The 19,829-nt window shown below is 35.4% G+C and overlaps 1 protein-coding gene across 14 annotated transcripts in view; it reads left to right on the forward strand.

The window, feature by feature from the left end:
- CDC42BPA (CDC42 binding protein kinase alpha) overlaps window positions 1-19,829 on the forward strand; it is a 299,246-nt gene that overhangs the window by 266,364 nt on the left and 13,053 nt on the right. For all 14 annotated transcript variants that reach the window (XM_040263625.1, XM_040263632.1, XM_040263627.1 and 11 more), the window contains 10 exons: window positions 1,252-1,388; window positions 2,075-2,214; window positions 3,484-3,565; window positions 5,360-5,576; window positions 6,440-6,502; window positions 7,731-8,324; window positions 10,162-10,259; window positions 12,720-12,804; window positions 15,743-15,866; window positions 16,667-16,784. In XM_040263625.1, the coding sequence (XP_040119559.1) occupies window positions 1,252-1,388; window positions 2,075-2,214; window positions 3,484-3,565; window positions 5,360-5,576; window positions 6,440-6,502; window positions 7,731-8,324; window positions 10,162-10,259; window positions 12,720-12,804; window positions 15,743-15,866; window positions 16,667-16,784 (1,658 nt within the window). The remainder of the gene's footprint in view (window positions 1-1,251; window positions 1,389-2,074; window positions 2,215-3,483; window positions 3,566-5,359; window positions 5,577-6,439; window positions 6,503-7,730; window positions 8,325-10,161; window positions 10,260-12,719; window positions 12,805-15,742; window positions 15,867-16,666; window positions 16,785-19,829) is intronic.

Raw genomic sequence — 19,829 nt, forward strand, 5'->3', positions numbered from 1 at the left:
TGTTACTCCAGGTGTTTCTTGACTTCCTACTTTTGCATTCCAGTCCCCTATAATGAAAAGGACATCTTTTTTGTGTGTTAGTTCTAAAAGGTATTGTAGGTCTTCATAGAACCATTCAACTTCAGCTTCTTCAGCGTTACTGGTTGGGGCATAGACTTGGATTACGGTGATATTGAATGGTTTGCCTTGGAAACAACAGACATCATTCTGTCATTTTTGATTGCATCCACGTACTGCATTTCGGACTCTCTTGTTGACCATGATGGCTACTCCATTTCTTCTAAGGGATTCCTGCCCACAGTAGTAGATATAATGGTCATCTGAGTTAAATTCACCCATTCCAGTCCATTTTAGTTCGCTGATTCCTAGAATGTCGATGTTCACTCTTGCCATCTTCTATTGACCACTTCCAATTTGCCTTGATTCATGGACCTGACATTCCAGGTTCCTATGCAATATTGCTCTTTACAGTGTCAGATCTTGCTTCTATCACCAGTCACATCCACAACTGGGTATTGTTTTTGCTTTGGCTCCATCCCTTTATTCTTTCTGGAGTTATTTCTTGACTGATCTCCAGTAGCATACTGGGCACCTACTGAGCTGGGGAGTTCCTCTTTCAGTATCCTATCATTTTGCCTATCTTAGATTATTACATATTATTGCAAAAAATTTAAAACACCCAAGAAAGTTAACTATTGTTATTATCTTAGTAGTAGTTTAAATATATATAATAATATCAACAACTCCTAAAATTTAAATACCTTTTTAATCATTGAGCAATTTAAATTTCAAAGAGAGGGACTGGTAAAGTTTGCCAGATATTGCAGAAATGTCAGGTAATTTAATGTCCATCAGTGATTCCTGGAATAAAAATTTCAGAATAAGTACCCAACTGCAGTGAGATGAAGAGTTAGAACTCCAGAGGCTGCTTTTTTAGGAATTCAGTTTAAAACAGTCGTTTTAGTCTCAAGATTAGATTTGTTGCCATTTATTTGCTTCTCATTTTGATCACTAGTGTTAACACAGAACAATAATATTACAGTAATGAAAAGAAGTATTTACTGTTTCTCATTGCAAGTCTTACCTATTAGCAAATGAATCAGCTCTCCAAATGACAAAAACGGTTTAAAATAAAACTAGAGATAATCATTCATCTCACATGGCACTTTGCCTATAATGAGTGCTCAGTGAATGTTCTCTTTGTAAAAATGAATTTTTCTTGAACGCTGTTTCTTTTTTCCCTTCCGAAAGTGTGTGGATTTTCATGTCACATAACTTGTGTAAACAAAGCTCCAACTGCTTGTCCAGTTCCTCCTGAACAGACAAAAGGTCCTCTGGGTATAGATCCACAGAAGGGAATAGGAACAGCGTATGAAGGGCATGTCAGGGTAAGTATGGTTAGGTTGGATTTAGACTAATCTTTTAAGGTTTATTAGTGAATTAAGAAATGTCAGTTACCTTACAGACATAGTCCTGGACCGAAAATTTGGTGAATAAAATTGACCTAACAATTTTATTTCATTCAGAGAAATGATTTGAAAAGAAAAACCTGGCTTTTGCTTGGAATACATTTCAGAGTGTCTCAAAATTGTACTGTCCCTACAGCATAAATGTTCAGATATTTAAATCTCCTTAAAGGAGTCTGTAGCACTTAGTCTTGCTGGAGAGGTGGTATATTCTTATGAAGTATGAGATATTGTCAAGATGTAATCTTACTTATAATCTTGAATAATATTTAAAGTGTACACTGCCTTTCATCCTATTACCAAATTTGGCTTTTATGCCACCTAGAAATCTATGAATGTTATTTTAATGAATTGCTAGAGAAAATTAAAATGGTGCTGTTAAAAATTTTTCAGAATCAAATGTCATTCCGTGTTTGCAGAATGTGTTGTCACACTTGTTCATGTTATTAATGATGTGTGTGTTCCATCTGCTACTTTACCAACCACAGTGGCAGACTTACAACATGTGTATGTTGTCTTTAGGTTTTCACCCTGCAGTTACATATGTAATTAAAGGGGTTCTGATTGACATTTCAGTTCGGGTTGTTTTGCTTGTTTGTTTGCCTAAGATCCCTAAGCCAGCTGGAGTGAAGAAAGGATGGCAAAGAGCACTGGCTGTAGTTTGTGACTTCAAGCTCTTTCTGTACGATATTGCCGAAGGAAAGGCATCTCAGCCCAGTGTTGTAGTCAGTCAAGTGATTGACATGAGGTAAGTTTTCAGAGATGAAAATATTTGTATCTTTGCAACACAGAAATACAAAGTGTGTGATTTTTCTTCTGATTATATTGCCATGTTTTTATCTAAATCTAATTTCACAGTAATTTTCTCATTTACTAACACTGCAGTCACAACATAATTACAAATGGGAAATGTGGTATAGTTATAGAACTGGTTGATGTGCATGTGTATGCATGTTGGGTCTGGGGGTCTGGGAAAAGAGGTTAATGCTTGAAAACCAAAAGATCAGTTAAAGGCTTCTGGGGTACTAGAGGCCTAATGTGTAAAGTCTATATCATCACTCAAAGCAAAGGCTTCAGTATAATTTCAGTGTGAGGAAAGGAAATAAAAATCTCAAAATCAGACAGTTTCTTGGAATATAAAATGAAGCCGTGAACATTTAAGTTAAATGTTTCTGGTCTCATTTTCAAACTCTCTCCTCTACTTAACCCCTTCTCGTGACTCCAGACATTCTCCCTCAGTGATCTTATTTACTCTTGTAGCTTGAAGCATCATCTCTGCATTGAGATGACTCCCGAACATATGTCTCCAGATCTGTGCTCAAAACTAAAATTTCCAGTTCTGGCTCACATAAGCATTTCATACCAGCATCTAAAACACATTATCTTCCCCATACATGTGAAATATAAAGAAATACATTTCTTTATTTGCAAGAAACTTTAAAATATTAGCAAGGAAAATTTGACAGAACCTGCTAAGGGACCAAATATAGAAAGATAGGGAGAAGAATCAAAGATAAGACTAAGATGTCAAATCTTCAAGATCAAGAGAATGATGGTACCAATAACCAAATTAAGGAAATCACAAGGAATAGATTATTGTGGAAGGGGTCTGTCTTAGGATTTCCTAAGGAACAGTAAAACGTCAGATGAGCTGTGCTGAAGGAACAATAAAATGTCAGATGAGCTGTGTTGAGGGCACTTGACATGTATTATCAGAGCAGACCTACTAGGATCCAAATCCTCGTGTCCTATACTTACTGGCATTGTGACACTGAGTATTAAGCCAGAAATGATTTCTAACTCTTGTGTAGTGTGGCACTGTTAAATTATACCTGATAAGTTACTTTTGGCACTATCAGTTACCAAGAAAGAAAATTCAAAAATTTAAAAAATTCAGTTTGGATGTTCTGTGCAATTAAATTTTGAGGATTGCTTCATATGTGTTATTTAGATGCACAGCCAAAACCACACCACATACCCACATACACTAACTTTTAATGTCTCACTTTTCCTTCAGGGATGAAGAATTTTCTGTGAGTTCAGTCTTGGCTTCTGATGTTATTCATGCAAGTCGAAAAGATATACCCTGTATATTTAGAGTAAGTCTGTGTGTTATAATTTGATCACTGAATTATTTGCTTTTAAAAACTAAATGTTTTACCTCTCTCTGCAGATCACAAACTTACTTGGAATATAACCAAATCTTACAGACAATTTGTGCAAAGTAAACACTGAATTAGTGAAAGACCAATAGAAAGCTTGAATATATGGCTTCTAAAATAGGTTTAATCTTGGATAATATTTTTGAGTCACATTCAGTTTTCAGATAAGTACTACCACAAGAAGAATTGAATGTGTGAGATTTCTCAATTTTTAAAAAAAATAAAAGTTTCTTTAAGATCTTGTTTACAAATTAGAATGTTTTAGTTCTATTGCTCTGTAATAACCACTCCAAAACTTACCAGCTTTATTTTTCACCATTCTATGGGTCAGTTCTTCTGGTGTCGACTGGAGAGTCACTCATATGGCTGCATTCAGCTCATTTGGGACTGGAATAGCCAAAACAACCTTACTTTCATATCTGAGGCCTTGGTTCTGGCTGTTAGCCCTGGTACTTGGCTGGTCTCTGGGCCACCTCAGTTCTCTTTGTGGACTCTTTCCATGTGGTCTCTAATCATTCACTAGTCTGGCTGAGTTCTCTGTGACTGGCTTCCAAGAGAGAAGAAGCTGCCGGGCCTTATAAGGACTAGGCTCAAAACAGGCACAGTAACCCTTCTACATTCTGTTGGCCAAAGCAAATCATGAGGTCATCCCAGACGTAAAAGAAGGGGAAATAGATGGCATTTTTAGATAAGAAGAGTGAAATTCCATAGGAAAAATTGTTGGTAGACATCTTTGGAGGCTGTCTAACACAGTGCAATCTCAAACTGATGAGTTAAGTAAGATAATGGAGGTTTTAAAAAAAAGGACTATTCTCTTGAATACTTAGTAGAAGTATGTATCTTGTATCTAAGACCATACTGAGTCTCTCAGTTTCCCTGACCAAAAACTCTTCTCTCTCCAGCTACCAAGGGAACCTACAGAGGTGCACTTATCTTACCTGATTCTAATTGTGGGATTTTATTGTCTCTGTTGCTTAAATTACTTTTAATAAAGGATCCATATATACATAAATTAAGTATTCTGATTATAGTATCATTGTAAAGTGATAAACCTTCATTTAAATATTAGTTCAAGTAGTCTTCTCTAAGTTATTGTTATGAAGTAACAGAATCTAAGTATTTCTGAGCATTTTTTACTTTTTTAAAATGAGTTGAAAATCAGTATTGTGTAGTGCTTATGAGCCTGGACACAGGATTCCAGTCTAGTTGTGTGCCCTCGGAGAAATTAATTTCTCTGCATTAATACCTATCTTGTAAAGATATTGATGGACTTCCCAGGTGGCACAGTGGTAAAAAACTCACCTGCCAATTCAGAAGATGTGGGTTCAATCCCTGAGTCGGGAAGATCCGGTGAAGTAGGAAATGGCCACTCACTCCAGTATTCTTGCCTGGAGCAAGATGTTGATAGAGTTAAATGAGTTAATACTTATAAAATAGAAAGATAGGGAGTGTCTAGTGCTCAGTTATTACTCAATAAATGTCAGTGGCTGTTGTTAAATGATTGTGTAATGAGTTTTTTGTGATGTATTCTGGCACTCTGTAGCAAAGAAAATACAAATAACACTAACATTATGAATAACTAAACTCGATTAAAGGTATCACTTAATGAGTGCTCATTTTCTGGCTAATGCAAAGCAAACTAGCATAAGCATAAACCTGGCTTACAAGATGGCTGGCTTAAAAGATGTCAAGATGTTTCTAATATCATGAATTTTGATTAAATTGTTCTAGGTCACAGCTTCCCAGCTCTCAGCATCTAGTAACAAATGTTCCATCCTGATGCTAGCTGATAGTGAAAATGAGAAGAGTAAGTGGGTGGGAGTACTGAGTGAATTGCACAAGATTTTGAAGAAAAACAAATTCAGAGACCGCTCAGTCTATGTTCCCAAAGAGGCTTATGACAGCACTCTGCCCCTCATTAAAACAACCCAGGCAGCTGCAATCATAGGTATGGATATATAACATTTATCTTGTTATAATTGTTTATATACCTTGTCAACAGGGATTGGCTTTCATTAGGAATCCCTGATGTCTGACATAGTATGTGTTATATCACAGATGCTCAGTAAATGTTTATTGCCTGAATGAGACCATATTAAAGCTTTATTTCTCAGTAAACAAAAATGAATAAACTTTTCTAATGTATTTTCCTCTGAAAAAGCAACAAGGCTAAAGATTAACCTATTACCAAATCTATTTTATCCTTGCCTGACTTAGAAAAAGTTGCTTCTTAATGCGTAAGCTGTTTGATAAAGCATAAGTTTCCTAGGTAAAATACAGGTACTAAGTACTTTGCAAAGGTTATTGCGAAGTTTAAGTAAGATGCAATTTGTAACAGACTGCCCATATATAAAATACCCTCAAAATTGGCAGCTTCTGTGTCTGGAAGTTTAAATTTTTGCCATCTTCTTGTGTATACTGCCAACTCTTATTACTTTCTAGTAAATAATGAAAAGTTTGATGAGTAAAGTTCAAATGCCTTTCACAATTTTTCCCTCTCCAAATGAGAAATGGAACTGGATCCAGGGTGCTGACAAACTAGAGGGTTTTTTCACCTTTTATTGAATAAACATTTCTTTATTTTTGTAAGCATTGATAGAAATTATTTTCTAGTGATTGTTCTATTAAAAAAGACATGAGATAATATTTACTACAGTAATCTGAAAGGAAATTTAATAGTATAAGTTATTGCTATATTTTAATTATTTTTATTTCAGTTTCTTTGTACCATATTTCTTTATCTGTTTTATACTGTGAGTTTTATATAGGTTTTCACCTAATAAAAATATTTCATATTTATGTCTTGTATAGATCATGAAAGAATAGCTTTGGGGAATGAAGAAGGGTTATTTGTTGTGCATGTCACCAAAGATGGTAAGAGGAAATATTGTGGAGAAAATATTATTGATAGAAAATTCTAAACTATAGATTTTAAACTCTAAAAAAAAGTCTTTGCTCTTATTTATTCTGTAATTGAAATTTTCCAGACCTAATTTGATACATTTATAAGTCAAAAGATAATTTTTTAAATCTCTATAATCCTCTTGAGTTCTAAAATTTCCATGTATATTTTCTTTCTTGTGTCATTTTGTTTAACAGTTCTGCTGTATAAACTCAGACCGTATTTCTAAAGGTAGTACATGAAAGAAAAACACAACTTGATTTTTCCATTGTTCTAATGGTACTAGAAGCGGTAACAGTCATTAAAATCTGTTGTTGGATTCTTTTATTCCAGAAGTTAATACAACAGATTTTTTTCTAGAGCGAAATTAAATACTAGGTGAAATAAAAAAGAAACCCATTTAATTTAGCATTCTTGAATGCTTCTAAATTATGTCTTTATATCAAGTTCAGTTCAGTTTAGTTCATTTCAGTTGCTCAGTCGTGTCCCGCTCTTTGCAACCCCACAAACTGCAGCACACCAGGCTTCCCTGTCCATCATCAACTCCCAGAGCTTGCTCAAACTCATGTCCATTGAGTCAGTGATGCCATCCAACCATCTCGTCCTCTGTCGTCCCCTTCTCCTCCTGCCTTCAATCTTTCCCAGCATCAAGGGCTTTTCCAATGAGTCAGTTCTTCGCATCAGGTGGCCAAACTAGTGGAGCTTCAGCTTCACCATCAGTCTTTCCAGTGAACATTCAGGACTGATTTCCTTTAGGATTGACTAGTTTGATCTCTATATCAAGTAAGATCATGGGAAAACAATGCATTTAAACTTCATTAATTTGTTACCCAAAGAAATACCTTTAGTGAAACGTGAGTCAGTTTTTAAAAATAGTTACCCCATGGTAAAACTTCACTAGAATTTGGTGAGAGTGAAAGGTTTTTCTTAAAGACCTGTCATGTTTTATCACATAGGAACTCTGCCATGGCTGCCAGCAATCTCAGTGCTAAATTCAATACCTTACTGTAGGTAGGTTAAATTATCTTACAGTGAGTGTAATTATCTTCCTCTTTCTCCATATGGTTTCTGATATGTTAGCTTTTCTGTGTGTATCTCTGTCTTTATTATAAGTTAACATATTCCTTTGAGTATAATTGGGATGTGATTAATAAACAAAACATTATTTTGCAGTTGATTCATTATTCTTTCTTTGCATAGAAATTATTAGAGTTGGTGACAATAAGAAGATTCATCAGATAGAACTCATTCCAAATGATCAACTTGTTGCCGTGATCTCAGGACGAAATCGACACGTCCGACTTTTTCCTATGTCAGCTCTGGACGGGCGAGAGACTGATTTTTATAAGCTGGCAGAAACTAAAGGCTGTCAAACAATAACTTCTGGAAAAGTGCGTCATGGAGCCCTTACATGCTTGTGTGTGGCTATGAAAAGGCAGGTCCTCTGTTATGAACTATTTCAGAGCAAGACACGTCACAGAAAATTTAAGGAAATTCAAGTCCCATACAATGTCCAGTGGATGGCAATCTTCAGTGAGCAACTCTGTGTGGGATTCCAGTCTGGATTTCTAAGATATCCCCTGAATGGAGAAGGAAGTCCATACAGTATGCTCCATTCAAATGACCATACACTCTCATTTATTGCACATCAACCAATGGATGCCATCTGTGCGGTTGAGATCTCCAGTAAAGAATACCTGCTGTGTTTTAACAGCATTGGGATATACACTGACTGCCAGGGCCGAAGATCGAGACAACAGGAACTGATGTGGCCGGCGAATCCTTCCTCTTGTTGTAAGAGTTTTACTTTCGGCTGTCTTACCTTGCTGTCTCTTTCCTTCTACTTCATCTCCTATGTGTATTCATTATTATTAACAGGGTTTTTTTTAAGTCATCTTTGAGGTTTTTCCTAGGCATTAATTATGTTGGTACAGAAAATAACCATACCTAGTTAACCTCATTAAGGTATGGTTAAATTAACCATACCTAGTTAAAACCATACCCAGGCCAGTGGAGTCAACATTAACAGGAACATAATTAAAGCTAATTGTCTTATGGAATATTTTACTTAGATAGATTTTTAATAACACATATGCTTTTATTTTGAGGAAGGCAATGGCACCCCACTCCAGTACTCTTGCCTGGAAAATCCCATGGACGGAGGAGCCTGGTAGGCTGCAGTCCACGGGGTAGCTAAGAGTCGGACACGACTGAGCAACTTCACTTTCACTTTTCACTTTCATGCACTGGAGTAGGAAATGGCAACCCACTCCAGTGTTCTTGCCTGGAGAATCCCAGGGACGGGGGAGCCTGGTGGGCTGCCGTCTATGGGGTCGCACAGGGTCAGACATGACTGAAGTGACTTAGCAGCCGCAGCATGCTTTTATTTTGAAATAACCCTAAGGAGTTATGTTCATGGTCCCCCCCCCGCCCCATACAGTGCTTGTGAAGATTGACAGCTCATAAAACTTATGTATTATTTTACTGAAAGAGATGTAACAGTGAGCAAAGTAGACAGTCTCACCCTCAGAGAGCATAGAATGCAGTAGAAGGGATTCCTGGCAGAACAAGTTGCAGTAAGGTCTAAGTGCCCTGGTAGCCAAAGTACAAGTTCTGTAGAGGCACACAGGAGTATCTAATCCGGCAGGTTTTGTTTTTAGTGGAAGATACTTGGAGCATGTTTAAATGCTGAAGGGAACTAGCTGCTAGGGAGCCAGGAAAAGTTGACCTTGTGCTAAATATAAGAAACAGAGTAAGATCCCCAAGAAGGCCAAAGAGGCTGGAAGTCAGAACACAGGAAGAAGGATATGGAGCAGGATGGGAATTCTCTTCCACTGCAACAAGATAGAAGGAATGGTGGGTATGAGGACAGTCAAGCTTAAAAGTTCAGTATAAGAAAATGTAGGAGAGCCACATATGTTACTACAGAGAAACTGGGAAATCTAGATAAAAAGAAAAATACTTGTAATCCTACCTAGGCAGGCTTAACTATTCTTAACGTTTTGTTTCTTCTGAAATTTATACTCTTATCTATGGCATCATGTTTAGAATGAATCCTGGTCAGAAAATAATTCAGAGTGTTGTCTGACTTGGAATTAGAATGAGAATTGGAACATCTGGCTTTTATGAATAGCTCTGCCAAAAATTTGTGGTCTTAGCCTGGGTAATCATTTAACCTCTGTTTGTGTCACCATTTATTGATGTTCAGTTCACCCATAAGTATATGTTGAACATTTTTTGTGCCAGATGCTTTAACAAGCATTCATAAATGTGAACCTAATTCTTAAGATTTCTCTGCTCTGTAGCTTTGTTTCACTGTCAAGAGCTTAACTACTTTAGGGATCAGTTATTTTAAATGTAATGAAACCCCTTTATAGAACTAGTATTGGGCAAGGGAATATTATACCCCTGGTGTTAACAGACTCCTTCTATATTATAATGGCCATAAAACCTCTTCATTTATGTTTGATGGGGTTTTTACTTCAAAAATGTTCTGATGTAGCTAATCTGTATTGATACTGGAATTTGGTGGGATTCCACTCTACAGTTCCTTAGCATAGATCTTTCAGAATGTTTTGGATTTAACAGTTATAGGTAATCAGCCTTCTGTTCTCTCCTTCCTGTCTCTCAGGTTACAATGCACCATATCTCTCAGTGTACAGTGAAAATGCAGTTGACATCTTTGATGTGAACTCCATGGAATGGATTCAGACTCTCCCACTCAAAAAGGTAATTTAGCATTAAAATATGGCCTGGACCTCTTTGCAGCCCAATGGTTAAGACTACGCACTTCCACTGCAGCGGGCATGGGTTCAATCCCCGGTCAGGGAACTAAGATCCCACATGCCGTGTGATGTGGCCAGAAAAAAAAGAAACGTATGGGCTAAGTGAGCAAATGAGTATAAGTGAAACACTATAGGACTATTTAGCTATTTTTCACTAATTTAGCATTTTCTCTCATATGTAATAATATAAGTGGGAATTTGGGACTTTGCTAAGAGAAAAAAGAAAACTCAAGCTGGTTAATTTTATAGGTAGCTCAGCACCATACTATTTTTATTCCATTTAGTTTTACTATATAAAGTATGATGATTATCAAAATGAACAACTATAATACATTCTGTAACTTAAAATGCCAGTGTTACTTTTCACTTTAAGGAACTCTGAAGGAGCATTTCATTTGTAATTTTACTGTTTTTCACATAATGGTATGAAGTTTTAATCCTGTGAGGACAAACTTCATGGGCTAGAAAAGTGATTAAAATTAGAACCAAAGCTCTGTTAATAAAGGTTTCACATATTTCTAATAAACTATAATATTTTCCTTTAACATTCCCCCATGATAACATAAATTTTTACCACTATCATCTATTTTGCAAAAAGTGAAGAAGGATACCTTGATATATGTAGCATGTGTCATTAGTTGAGGGACAGGGTTTAGAGGGATAAGTAATAGAAACTAACCAAGATCTTATTTCAAAATTTGCCCCAATTTTAAACCTTAACAGTGGAAAAGCTCTTGTAAATACTGCCACATTTTATAAAACAACTAAATAGTGGTCCTTGATTTTATAAATTCAGACTGGTTACAATTAATTTTCCCTTTTATTTTTACCATGTGAATTTTGAAATATGTATAAAGGAAGCATAATAATAAATTGACCTCTTATGAACTAACTTAAGACCCAGAATATTACCAAAATATCACTGAATCTACCTGTGTGTTTTTTATCCTGAACATTGTGTTCATCATTCCTTTGCTTTTCTTAAAATACAGAACTTTTGTATATTTCTAGGCAATATGTTGTTCGTTTTGCTTGTGTTTGAGGTAATAATAAAATGTTGTGTATAATCTTTTGCCTTGCTTTCTTCATGTACTTACTGTGTTTCTAAGATTCATCCATGTTACATTGTACTATATTTTTCTTCATTGCTTTTCACTGCTATAAAATAGTCTCTTGGGCGAATAGATCACTATATATTCTTCGGATTAGCAGACATGTGAGTTATTTCCCAGCTTTTTGCTATTGTGAGCATTGCAGCATATGTCTTCAGGTGTGTATGTGCAGGAGTTTCCTTTAAGTCATATGCCAAGGAACGAAATTGATGGGACACAGAGAATGCAAGTGTTCAGCTTTACAAGATAGTGACAGTTTTTTCCAAAGTAACTGTACCAGTTGACACTCCTGCCATCTGTTTATGACTTCGTAATGACCCATGCCATTGTCAGTATTCAAAGTTTTGTAACTAATTTATTTGAGGTTATCAAGTGCTACCTCATGAAGTGTTAATTTGTATGTCCTCTGTTGGGTATGCTGTTGATAATCTTTCATGTTTCTTCATCGTTCATATTTCCTCTTCTGTGAAATGCCTGGTCATGTTTTTTATCCCTATTTCTGTTTAGTTGGTCATTTTTTTTAATTGATTTACTGAAGTTATTCATATACGGTAGATACTGGGTTAGTGATAGGTGTGGTGAATCTTTTTCCTGTTTGTGACCTATCTGTTAATTTTCATGGTGTATTTTGTGAATGTTTATTATTATTGCTGAAAGTTCATTGTTATAAATTTTAGTTAAATACATCATTCTTATTGTTCATGGTTTTTTTTTCCTTAAGAAACTCTTTCCTACCGTCAGGTCTTAAAGATAAGATCTTTACTTCCTTTCAAAAGTTTCGCCCTCTACCTTTATGTGTAATCCATTTGGAATTGATTTTCTATGTAATGTGTGAAGTAGGGATTCAGTTTCATTTGTTCCATGTAGATACCCATTGCTCCATCACCATTTATTGACAGACCTTCCTTTCCTCATAGATGTACAGTTTTATCTCTGTCCTGTGTGTACATTTAGTTCAAATAAGATTCCTAAAGTATCTGTATTAATATCTTAGTATTATCATCTGCTTGCTAGTGGCTTTAAAAGTTAAATTTAGGATTTAAATGTATTTTACTTTTTTTTTTTTTTGCCAAGAATACTCTTTCTTTAAAATTTTGTCATTACAAATTAGATAATTTTATACCTTTCTAGTTAGAATTAATTTTTAATTTTTTGTTGGTTTTCTGAGAAGGCTATATTTTGAAGAAGAAAGATAAAGGTCTTAAGAATGTGTGCTTTACACATATGTCAAAGTTTTATGATTTAATTTTTGAACCTTGTTAAAATATTAACTTTATTTTTTATTATTTTAGGTTCGCCCCTTAAACAGTGAAGGATCATTAAATCTTTTAGGCTTGGAGACGATTAGATTGATATATTTCAAAAATAAAATGGCAGGTAAGAAAATACACATTAATAGGAGAGCTTCATAGAAACATTCTCGCTAAACTGACTGCCAGAGACAGAGCCACTTGACTGACTGCAGAGCCGCTTAAACTCAGGTGTGCCTTACTCTAGGATCTGTGCAGCTGACCACTATCATACCCTCAGTATAGTATATTGGGATAAACTACTTGACAAAAAGTCATTCTGTTCAGGCTCACATAACTGTATAAGCAAAATATTTGTTTCTGACCTACCTTGTTATTTTTCTGTGGATTACTGAGGTTAATATAAAAAGTATAACTGAATGTCTCTTCTGTACTTCTAATACTGTAGAACCTAACCAAAATTGGTAGCACTAAAATTGTGAAAACTCACCCAGAGTACTGACTCGGGACTATTGGAGTACATCGTCTGCCAGTGCGTAGGGCTTAAAACTTTTGAAGTGCTGACAACATGGGCAGCAGAAGAAGCAGGGACAAGAGGAAAGTCACTGGAGGAGCCAGAGTCAGGAGAGGGAATGGGCTCCTGAGTGCCCCGGACAGGGTGAGGGCCGTGTCCAAAGTAGTGGAGTGAGTCCTAGCCAGGGAGACTGACACATCTCATTAAATAAGCAAGTTGTGAACAATTAAAATCTTATTTATAACAGATTATTATAATTCTATCTTCTATATCGTATTCTCATGTCTTAGCAACAAATTTCTCCATAACAGAGGTATCATAAATTTATGATCTTTTGTGGTAGGTCTAGTTAATGCAGATGTAATTAGCGGTACATTATGTACTGAAAAATAATAAGTAAAATTGACTTAAATGTAAGGAAAACATTGCCATTAAGAAAACACATTAAAATGCTTATACTTAGCTGTTGTCTCTGAGTAGTTGGGATTAATTATATTCTTTATGCCTTTCTTTTTTTCCCCCATACTCTTCCAATAGATTTGTATCGTCTAACAACAACAAACAAACCATCAAAAGTTTGTTGTTTCTGTTTTGCTTGTTTTAGTACTAACATACACACAAATGCTTAGCTTCAGATTTGGTGCTCTGGTACATCCTCTTGGCGCTGAAGGCTTCTTGGTATACAGACAGGTGACTGTAGAAGTCCTATGCTAAGAGGATATTCAGTTTGACTTGAGAAAGGACATTCGGGTGTTAGAAATGAGTCCTGCTCAGTGGTGGATTCACCATGAACCTGTGCTTTATGGCCCCTCCCTCCCAGACTCGATACTTAATTTTGTATCTGTTTCTTAGTCACTCACTCAGTCATATCCAACTCTTTGCTACCCCAGGGACTATAGCCCGCCAGGCTCCTCTGTCCATGGAATTCTCCAGGCAAGAATACTGGAGTGGATTACCATTTCCTTCTCCAGGGAATCTTCTCAACCCAGGGGTTGAACTTGAGTCTATTTTGTCTCCAGCATTGGCAGGCGGGTTCTTTACCACTAGCACCACCTAGGAAGCCATCTGTTTCTTAGAGAAACTCTAAATATTTGTGTAAGATTAAATCTACCCTGTTCCCACTGTGTGTAACCATGATGATCTTAAAATGTGTCCATTATCCAGTTTGTGTCTACAGAATAAAACCTTTTCCATTTTGTCTTTTTTTATGCTTTCATCTTTCTACTCTAGGCCAGGAGTAAAGGTGGAGATTGGAGAAGGAAGACTCGACAACATAGTAGTCTTTGTCCTTTGGAAAGGAAATGAAATCCTATTTCCTGGAGATTCTATTTCTTTCTTGTCTTCTCCCTATTTTGTCTATTTCTCTTTCATCTCTCAAGAGCTCAGAGTGATTTTGCAGCCCTCTGGCTGTCCAGAATCTCCCATTGCCACTGTTACTCACCAAAATCTGCTTTACCTTCATAATTCTCAAATTCTCATCTACTTTTTAAAAATTATCATTTTACCTTTTGGTATCAGGAAAGCAATCTGACTAAGTTATTTATTTTGCTACAAGGAGATTGTTGCTCTTTTACTAATCATCTTACTCTGGCTTGGCTTACAGGCCCCCTTAGTTTCTTCCCACTGCCTTTTTTTCACTTTAGCTTTCTGGCTATTAAAAACTTCTCTAAAGGTTGGCTTTTCTCTTTTTCCTTATCTGATTTAGAGGATGATAGTCCTCATGTTGTATGGATACAGTTGTCTATTTTAGAGTATGTCCACCATATTCCAGCATCCATGGTTGAGAGTTTTGTTTACTTCTAGGTATTACAATTGAAAGATACGAGCATTAGATGACTAGGTGTATATGATTATGTATCCCCCCAAGATCAGGAACATAGGAATAGGAATAAGATTCTTACCTTTAGTAAAGAATCTAGTATATAAACTAGTATAAAGAAACTAGTATATAGGAAACACAATTCCTTTCCTTTACTCTACATCTTATAAATTGGAACTTCAAAGAAAATGTTTTAGTAAATGTAATGGGCTTCCCTGATGGCTCAGATGGTAAAGAATCCACCTGCAATGCGAGAAACGTTTCATTGGTATCATTTCTGTGAATAATTCACAGTTTATGCATGATTGCTGTGCAGGTTAACAATAAGAACTTTTTAACATCTTAAGCCATTGAAACGAATACTTGGAAGGAGGGAGAAGTTGGTATAGAGATATTGTGGATGGGGTAACCAAAGTGACGGGACACCAAGGCAGCTACATTTCTCTTTTTTTCTCCTAGTAAAATTGTACCATTTTATGTTTATAATCAAATAAAAGTGAAAATATACTTTGAAAGCTATGTTTGATTTCAGCGTATGTTTGTTTCCATATGTTCTGTTGAAAATTATTATTTATTTACTGTGATTATTAGCACACAACGTTTAAAATCAGAATTGCATATGCTTGTCTTGATTGAGATTTGTACCATCTTGGGGATTAATGAATAAAATGCATTTTAGCACTTTAAAGAACATCATTGTTCTTTTCTGTCTTTTGTTTTTTTTTTTAACAGAAGGGGATGAACTGGTAGTTCCTGAAACATCGGATAATAGTCGGAAGCAAATGGTTAGAAATATTAACAATAAGAGGCGTTACTCTTTCAGAGTTCCAGAAGAGGAAAGAATGCAACAGAGGAGGTAGATGTTTCATTTGTGCTCATCCAGAGACGCTCGCAGCATCAGAAGGACTGTTTGCTGATGATACTAGATTTGATTTGGAAGGAAAATTTGATCTCTGAAAGCCTGTCAGTCATTCTCTGTGCTTTTAAAAACTGCAATAATGAATGTATTTCTCAGTGTAAATTATGTAAATTATAAAGGCCCATATTCTAAACTTGTAACTATTATATATACGTAGAGAAATGAATCAAAATATGGTACTTTAATCTAGTACCTACTCACAATTTGGAGGGTATTTATTAAAATATGGTTTCAGTGGGAGGTATGAATGTATTTCTCAGTGTAAATTATGTAAATTATAAAGTACCATATTTTGATTCATTTCTCTATGTATATATAATAGTTACAAGTTTTAGAATGTGGGCCTTTATAAAAAACATAGAACATATCTATGCAGATTAACTGTTCTCTTCGTGAGGAGTAGCCTTGTAGTATGTCCAGTTACACACAAAAACATTTCTAATATATTAGTAATTATTTAAAAGGACATCCATAAAATAGTCAGAATTATCTGTAGAGTAAGAACTTGTTTCATATTTAAATACTGTTTTCCCACCAAAAAGCATAAGATCTTTTAAATTTAAAACAAAATCTTCTAAGTTAAAATTTTATTTAGTATATTCTATTATTTTAATTCTGTCCTTATTAACATGATTTCACAGTTTATTTTTATGAAAAAAAATTGAATGTACTTTTCTCTAAAATTATCTAGATTGGTCATGGAACAAAAGTATCTAAACAGATGTTTTTTCTTACAGGGAGATGTTACGAGATCCAGAAATGAGAAATAAATTAATTTCTAACCCAACTAATTTTAACCACATAGCACATATGGGTCCAGGAGATGGAATACAGATCCTAAAAGACCTGCCCATGGTAAGAGAAATAAAGACTGAATGTGAATATAGATGGGGTTAAGAATAAGGTGCGAGGGAGCAGATATATATATATATATATGAATGTGTGTGTGTATACACATATATGTGTGTGTTTAAATACATATGAGTTGAAAGGATATATTGATATAATGAGGAAATGTTTATCTCAGAATATCACAATATATGTAAGATGCATGATGACATAATTGATGAAAAAATGTTAAATTTAGCTACATATCAGAAAACAAGCATACCAATTCTTATTCAGTTGTATCTCCTATGAACTTCTCCCATATCTACATTTACCATTTTGGAGAAATAAACCAGATATGGAGAGGTTCTATACCAAGATTCAGAACTTTGTTACCAAATCACTAAAATTTCACTAAGTTATAGAAATTCAACACAGATACTTGGCCCACCTCCCACTGAAACCATATTCAGTTAAGTTCAGTTCAGTCACTCAGTCGTGTCTGACTCTTTGCGACCCCATGAATTGCAGCACGCCAGGCCTCCCTGTCCATCACCATCTCCCGAAGTTCACTCAGACTCATGTCCGTCAAGTCGGTGATGCCATCCAGCCATCTCAACTTCTGTCGTCCCCTTCTCCTCCTGCCTCCAATCCCTCCCAGCATCAGAGTCTTTTCCAATAAGTCAACTCTTCGCGTGAGGTGGCCAAAGCACTGGAGTTTCAACTTTAGCATCATTCCTTCCAAAGAAATCCCAGGGCTGATCTCCTTCAGAATGGACTGGTTGGATCTCCTTGCAGTCCAAGGGACTCTCAAGAGTCTTCTCCAACACCACAGTTCAAAAGCATCCATTCTTCAGCACTCAGCTTTCTTCATAGTCCAACTCTCACATCCATACATGACTACTGGAAAAACCATAGCCTTGACTAGACGGACCTTAGTCGGCAAAGCAATGTGCTTTTGAATATACTATCTAGGTTGGTCATAACTTTTCTTCCAAGAAGTAAGCTATATTAGCTTGTTCATTAATGGTCACACCTCTCATCTGATTATGAAATTAAATCTTTTTCATTTGCCTAATTACAAACATGTTACCTAGTCAGTCTTATATAAAAAAAGTACAAATTGGAATTTTTTTTTTAACAACATGAAGATTGGATTCTTGGACCTAATATATTGAGATTAAGAATATTAATCTTAATCTGGAATTAGCTAATTAGCCAAGCTTTGTTTACTCTTAACCTTTCAGTATTATGGTATTCTCAAACTGTGTGTGTTAGTCACTCAGTTGTATCCCGCTCTTTGTGACCCCGTCGACTGTAGCCCATCCATGGAATTCTTCAGGCAAGAATACTGGAGTAGGTTTCCATTTCCTTTTGAAACTTTAACGTGACTCTTTTGATCAGTGGTGACAGCGTCTAGATTTTGCACAGACTTTTAGGCATAATTTATATACTGTGGCAGTCTGGGAGATGATTTGTGAATCTTAACCCAAAGCTCTTTCTAAGAAAGTCTGTGTTAAATACCCACATTACTAACTCTACTGTGATAGAAGATAAAAACACCTATCACTGACAGAAAAAAAAACATGTAACATAATTTGTACAATGAAGTTTTTTTTATTAAAGTTAAACTCTTAAGGGTAGTCTTGCATCCATTTCAAGGAAGGAACCAAAAAAAATCTGCATTAATTTGAATCTGAGTTCCACATTATAAATATCTCAGTTAACCAGTTGGTTCTGTTTATGAATGAATATGACATTCCTGCTGTCATTTTTTTTTACCAATTATCATCAAGACATTATATGATTATAATACTATTCCTTCCTTTCAAATCATTCACAATAGTCGTTTATCCTTTTGAAATGGGGATTTTTATTAGCGGTGCTAGGTAAATATAAAGTATGCAAAAAGATTACAGCCAATCTTGATATAGTAAAAAAAACAAAGTAAGAAATTTAAGGCTGAACATAAATATTAAGCCGAAAACTTTGAATATAAATAAAGGCCGCAAACTGTTTTACTTATCTATCATATTTATTACACTGTTTTTTTCAGCTTTTGCCTGGGAATCAGATTTCAGAATTTTCTCTATTCCTTTCCCATTCTGAACATTTGTTTAAGTCCTCAGTCTGAAATCCCTCAGTCTGGGTTTCCTTTGTTCTCAGAAGTAAATGTAACGGAACCATACAGTTCAAAGCCTCTGTCATTTTTTTTACGGAAGCTACAGTGTCACATACAAAGTATCTTAGGAGAGAGAAATTTTTAATTATGATAAACAGTTGAAATGTGAATATATGTATAGCTTACATTTGATAGAACAAGTGTTATATACTATCTTAATGAAACTTTTTGAAATTTAAATAATAGTTTTTAACACTTGCTAGATAGTTAGCATTTTGGAGGGATGTGTGCATGCATGCCAAGTCAGTTCAGTCGTGTTTGACTCTTTGCAACCCTGTGGGTTGTAGCCCGCCAGGAGGAATACAAATTTCAAATACATCCATATGTTGCAAAACAACACATCAACAAACACAAAATTATTTCAGTAGTGAACAAAGGTTTAAGGGGTATTATCCTTTCAAAATTAAGCTTTCTTTCACACTTGCTTCATATTTTCCCCTCATTATATTCCAACAACATAGCAAAAAGAATTATGGAAAATTTTTCTGTAAATTCTATTATGTCCCGCAATTTGTTCCTTAAGGTGAAATAGTTTCAGGATTTAATAAAATAAATGACCAGGTGAAATGCTTGACCAGGTGAAAAATTAGTTTGCTAATGTTTCAGAATTCTTTCAGACCTTCATACACAATAAGATTTGGTCTTTCTATACCCTGAATATGTACACAGAAGCAACATGTCAAATTTCAAACATAGTAATAATTTTTGTATCACAGTATCCCTCCTTTTCCTCCCTTTACCTTCCCACCACTTAAAGTAAAGGAAATCTCTATTTTTGTTGTTGCTGTTCAAAATAAGATCCAGTCTTAATTACTGTACAAAATAAGTTCAGATAGCATTTCCCAGAGATTCATCCCTGATCTCACTCCATGACACATGGCCTTCTCTGC

This window comes from Oryx dammah, unplaced genomic scaffold (genome assembly GCF_014754425.2).
Source record: "Oryx dammah isolate SB20612 unplaced genomic scaffold, SCBI_Odam_1.1 HiC_scaffold_21, whole genome shotgun sequence".
NCBI classification, from domain to species: domain Eukaryota; kingdom Metazoa; phylum Chordata; class Mammalia; order Artiodactyla; family Bovidae; genus Oryx; species Oryx dammah.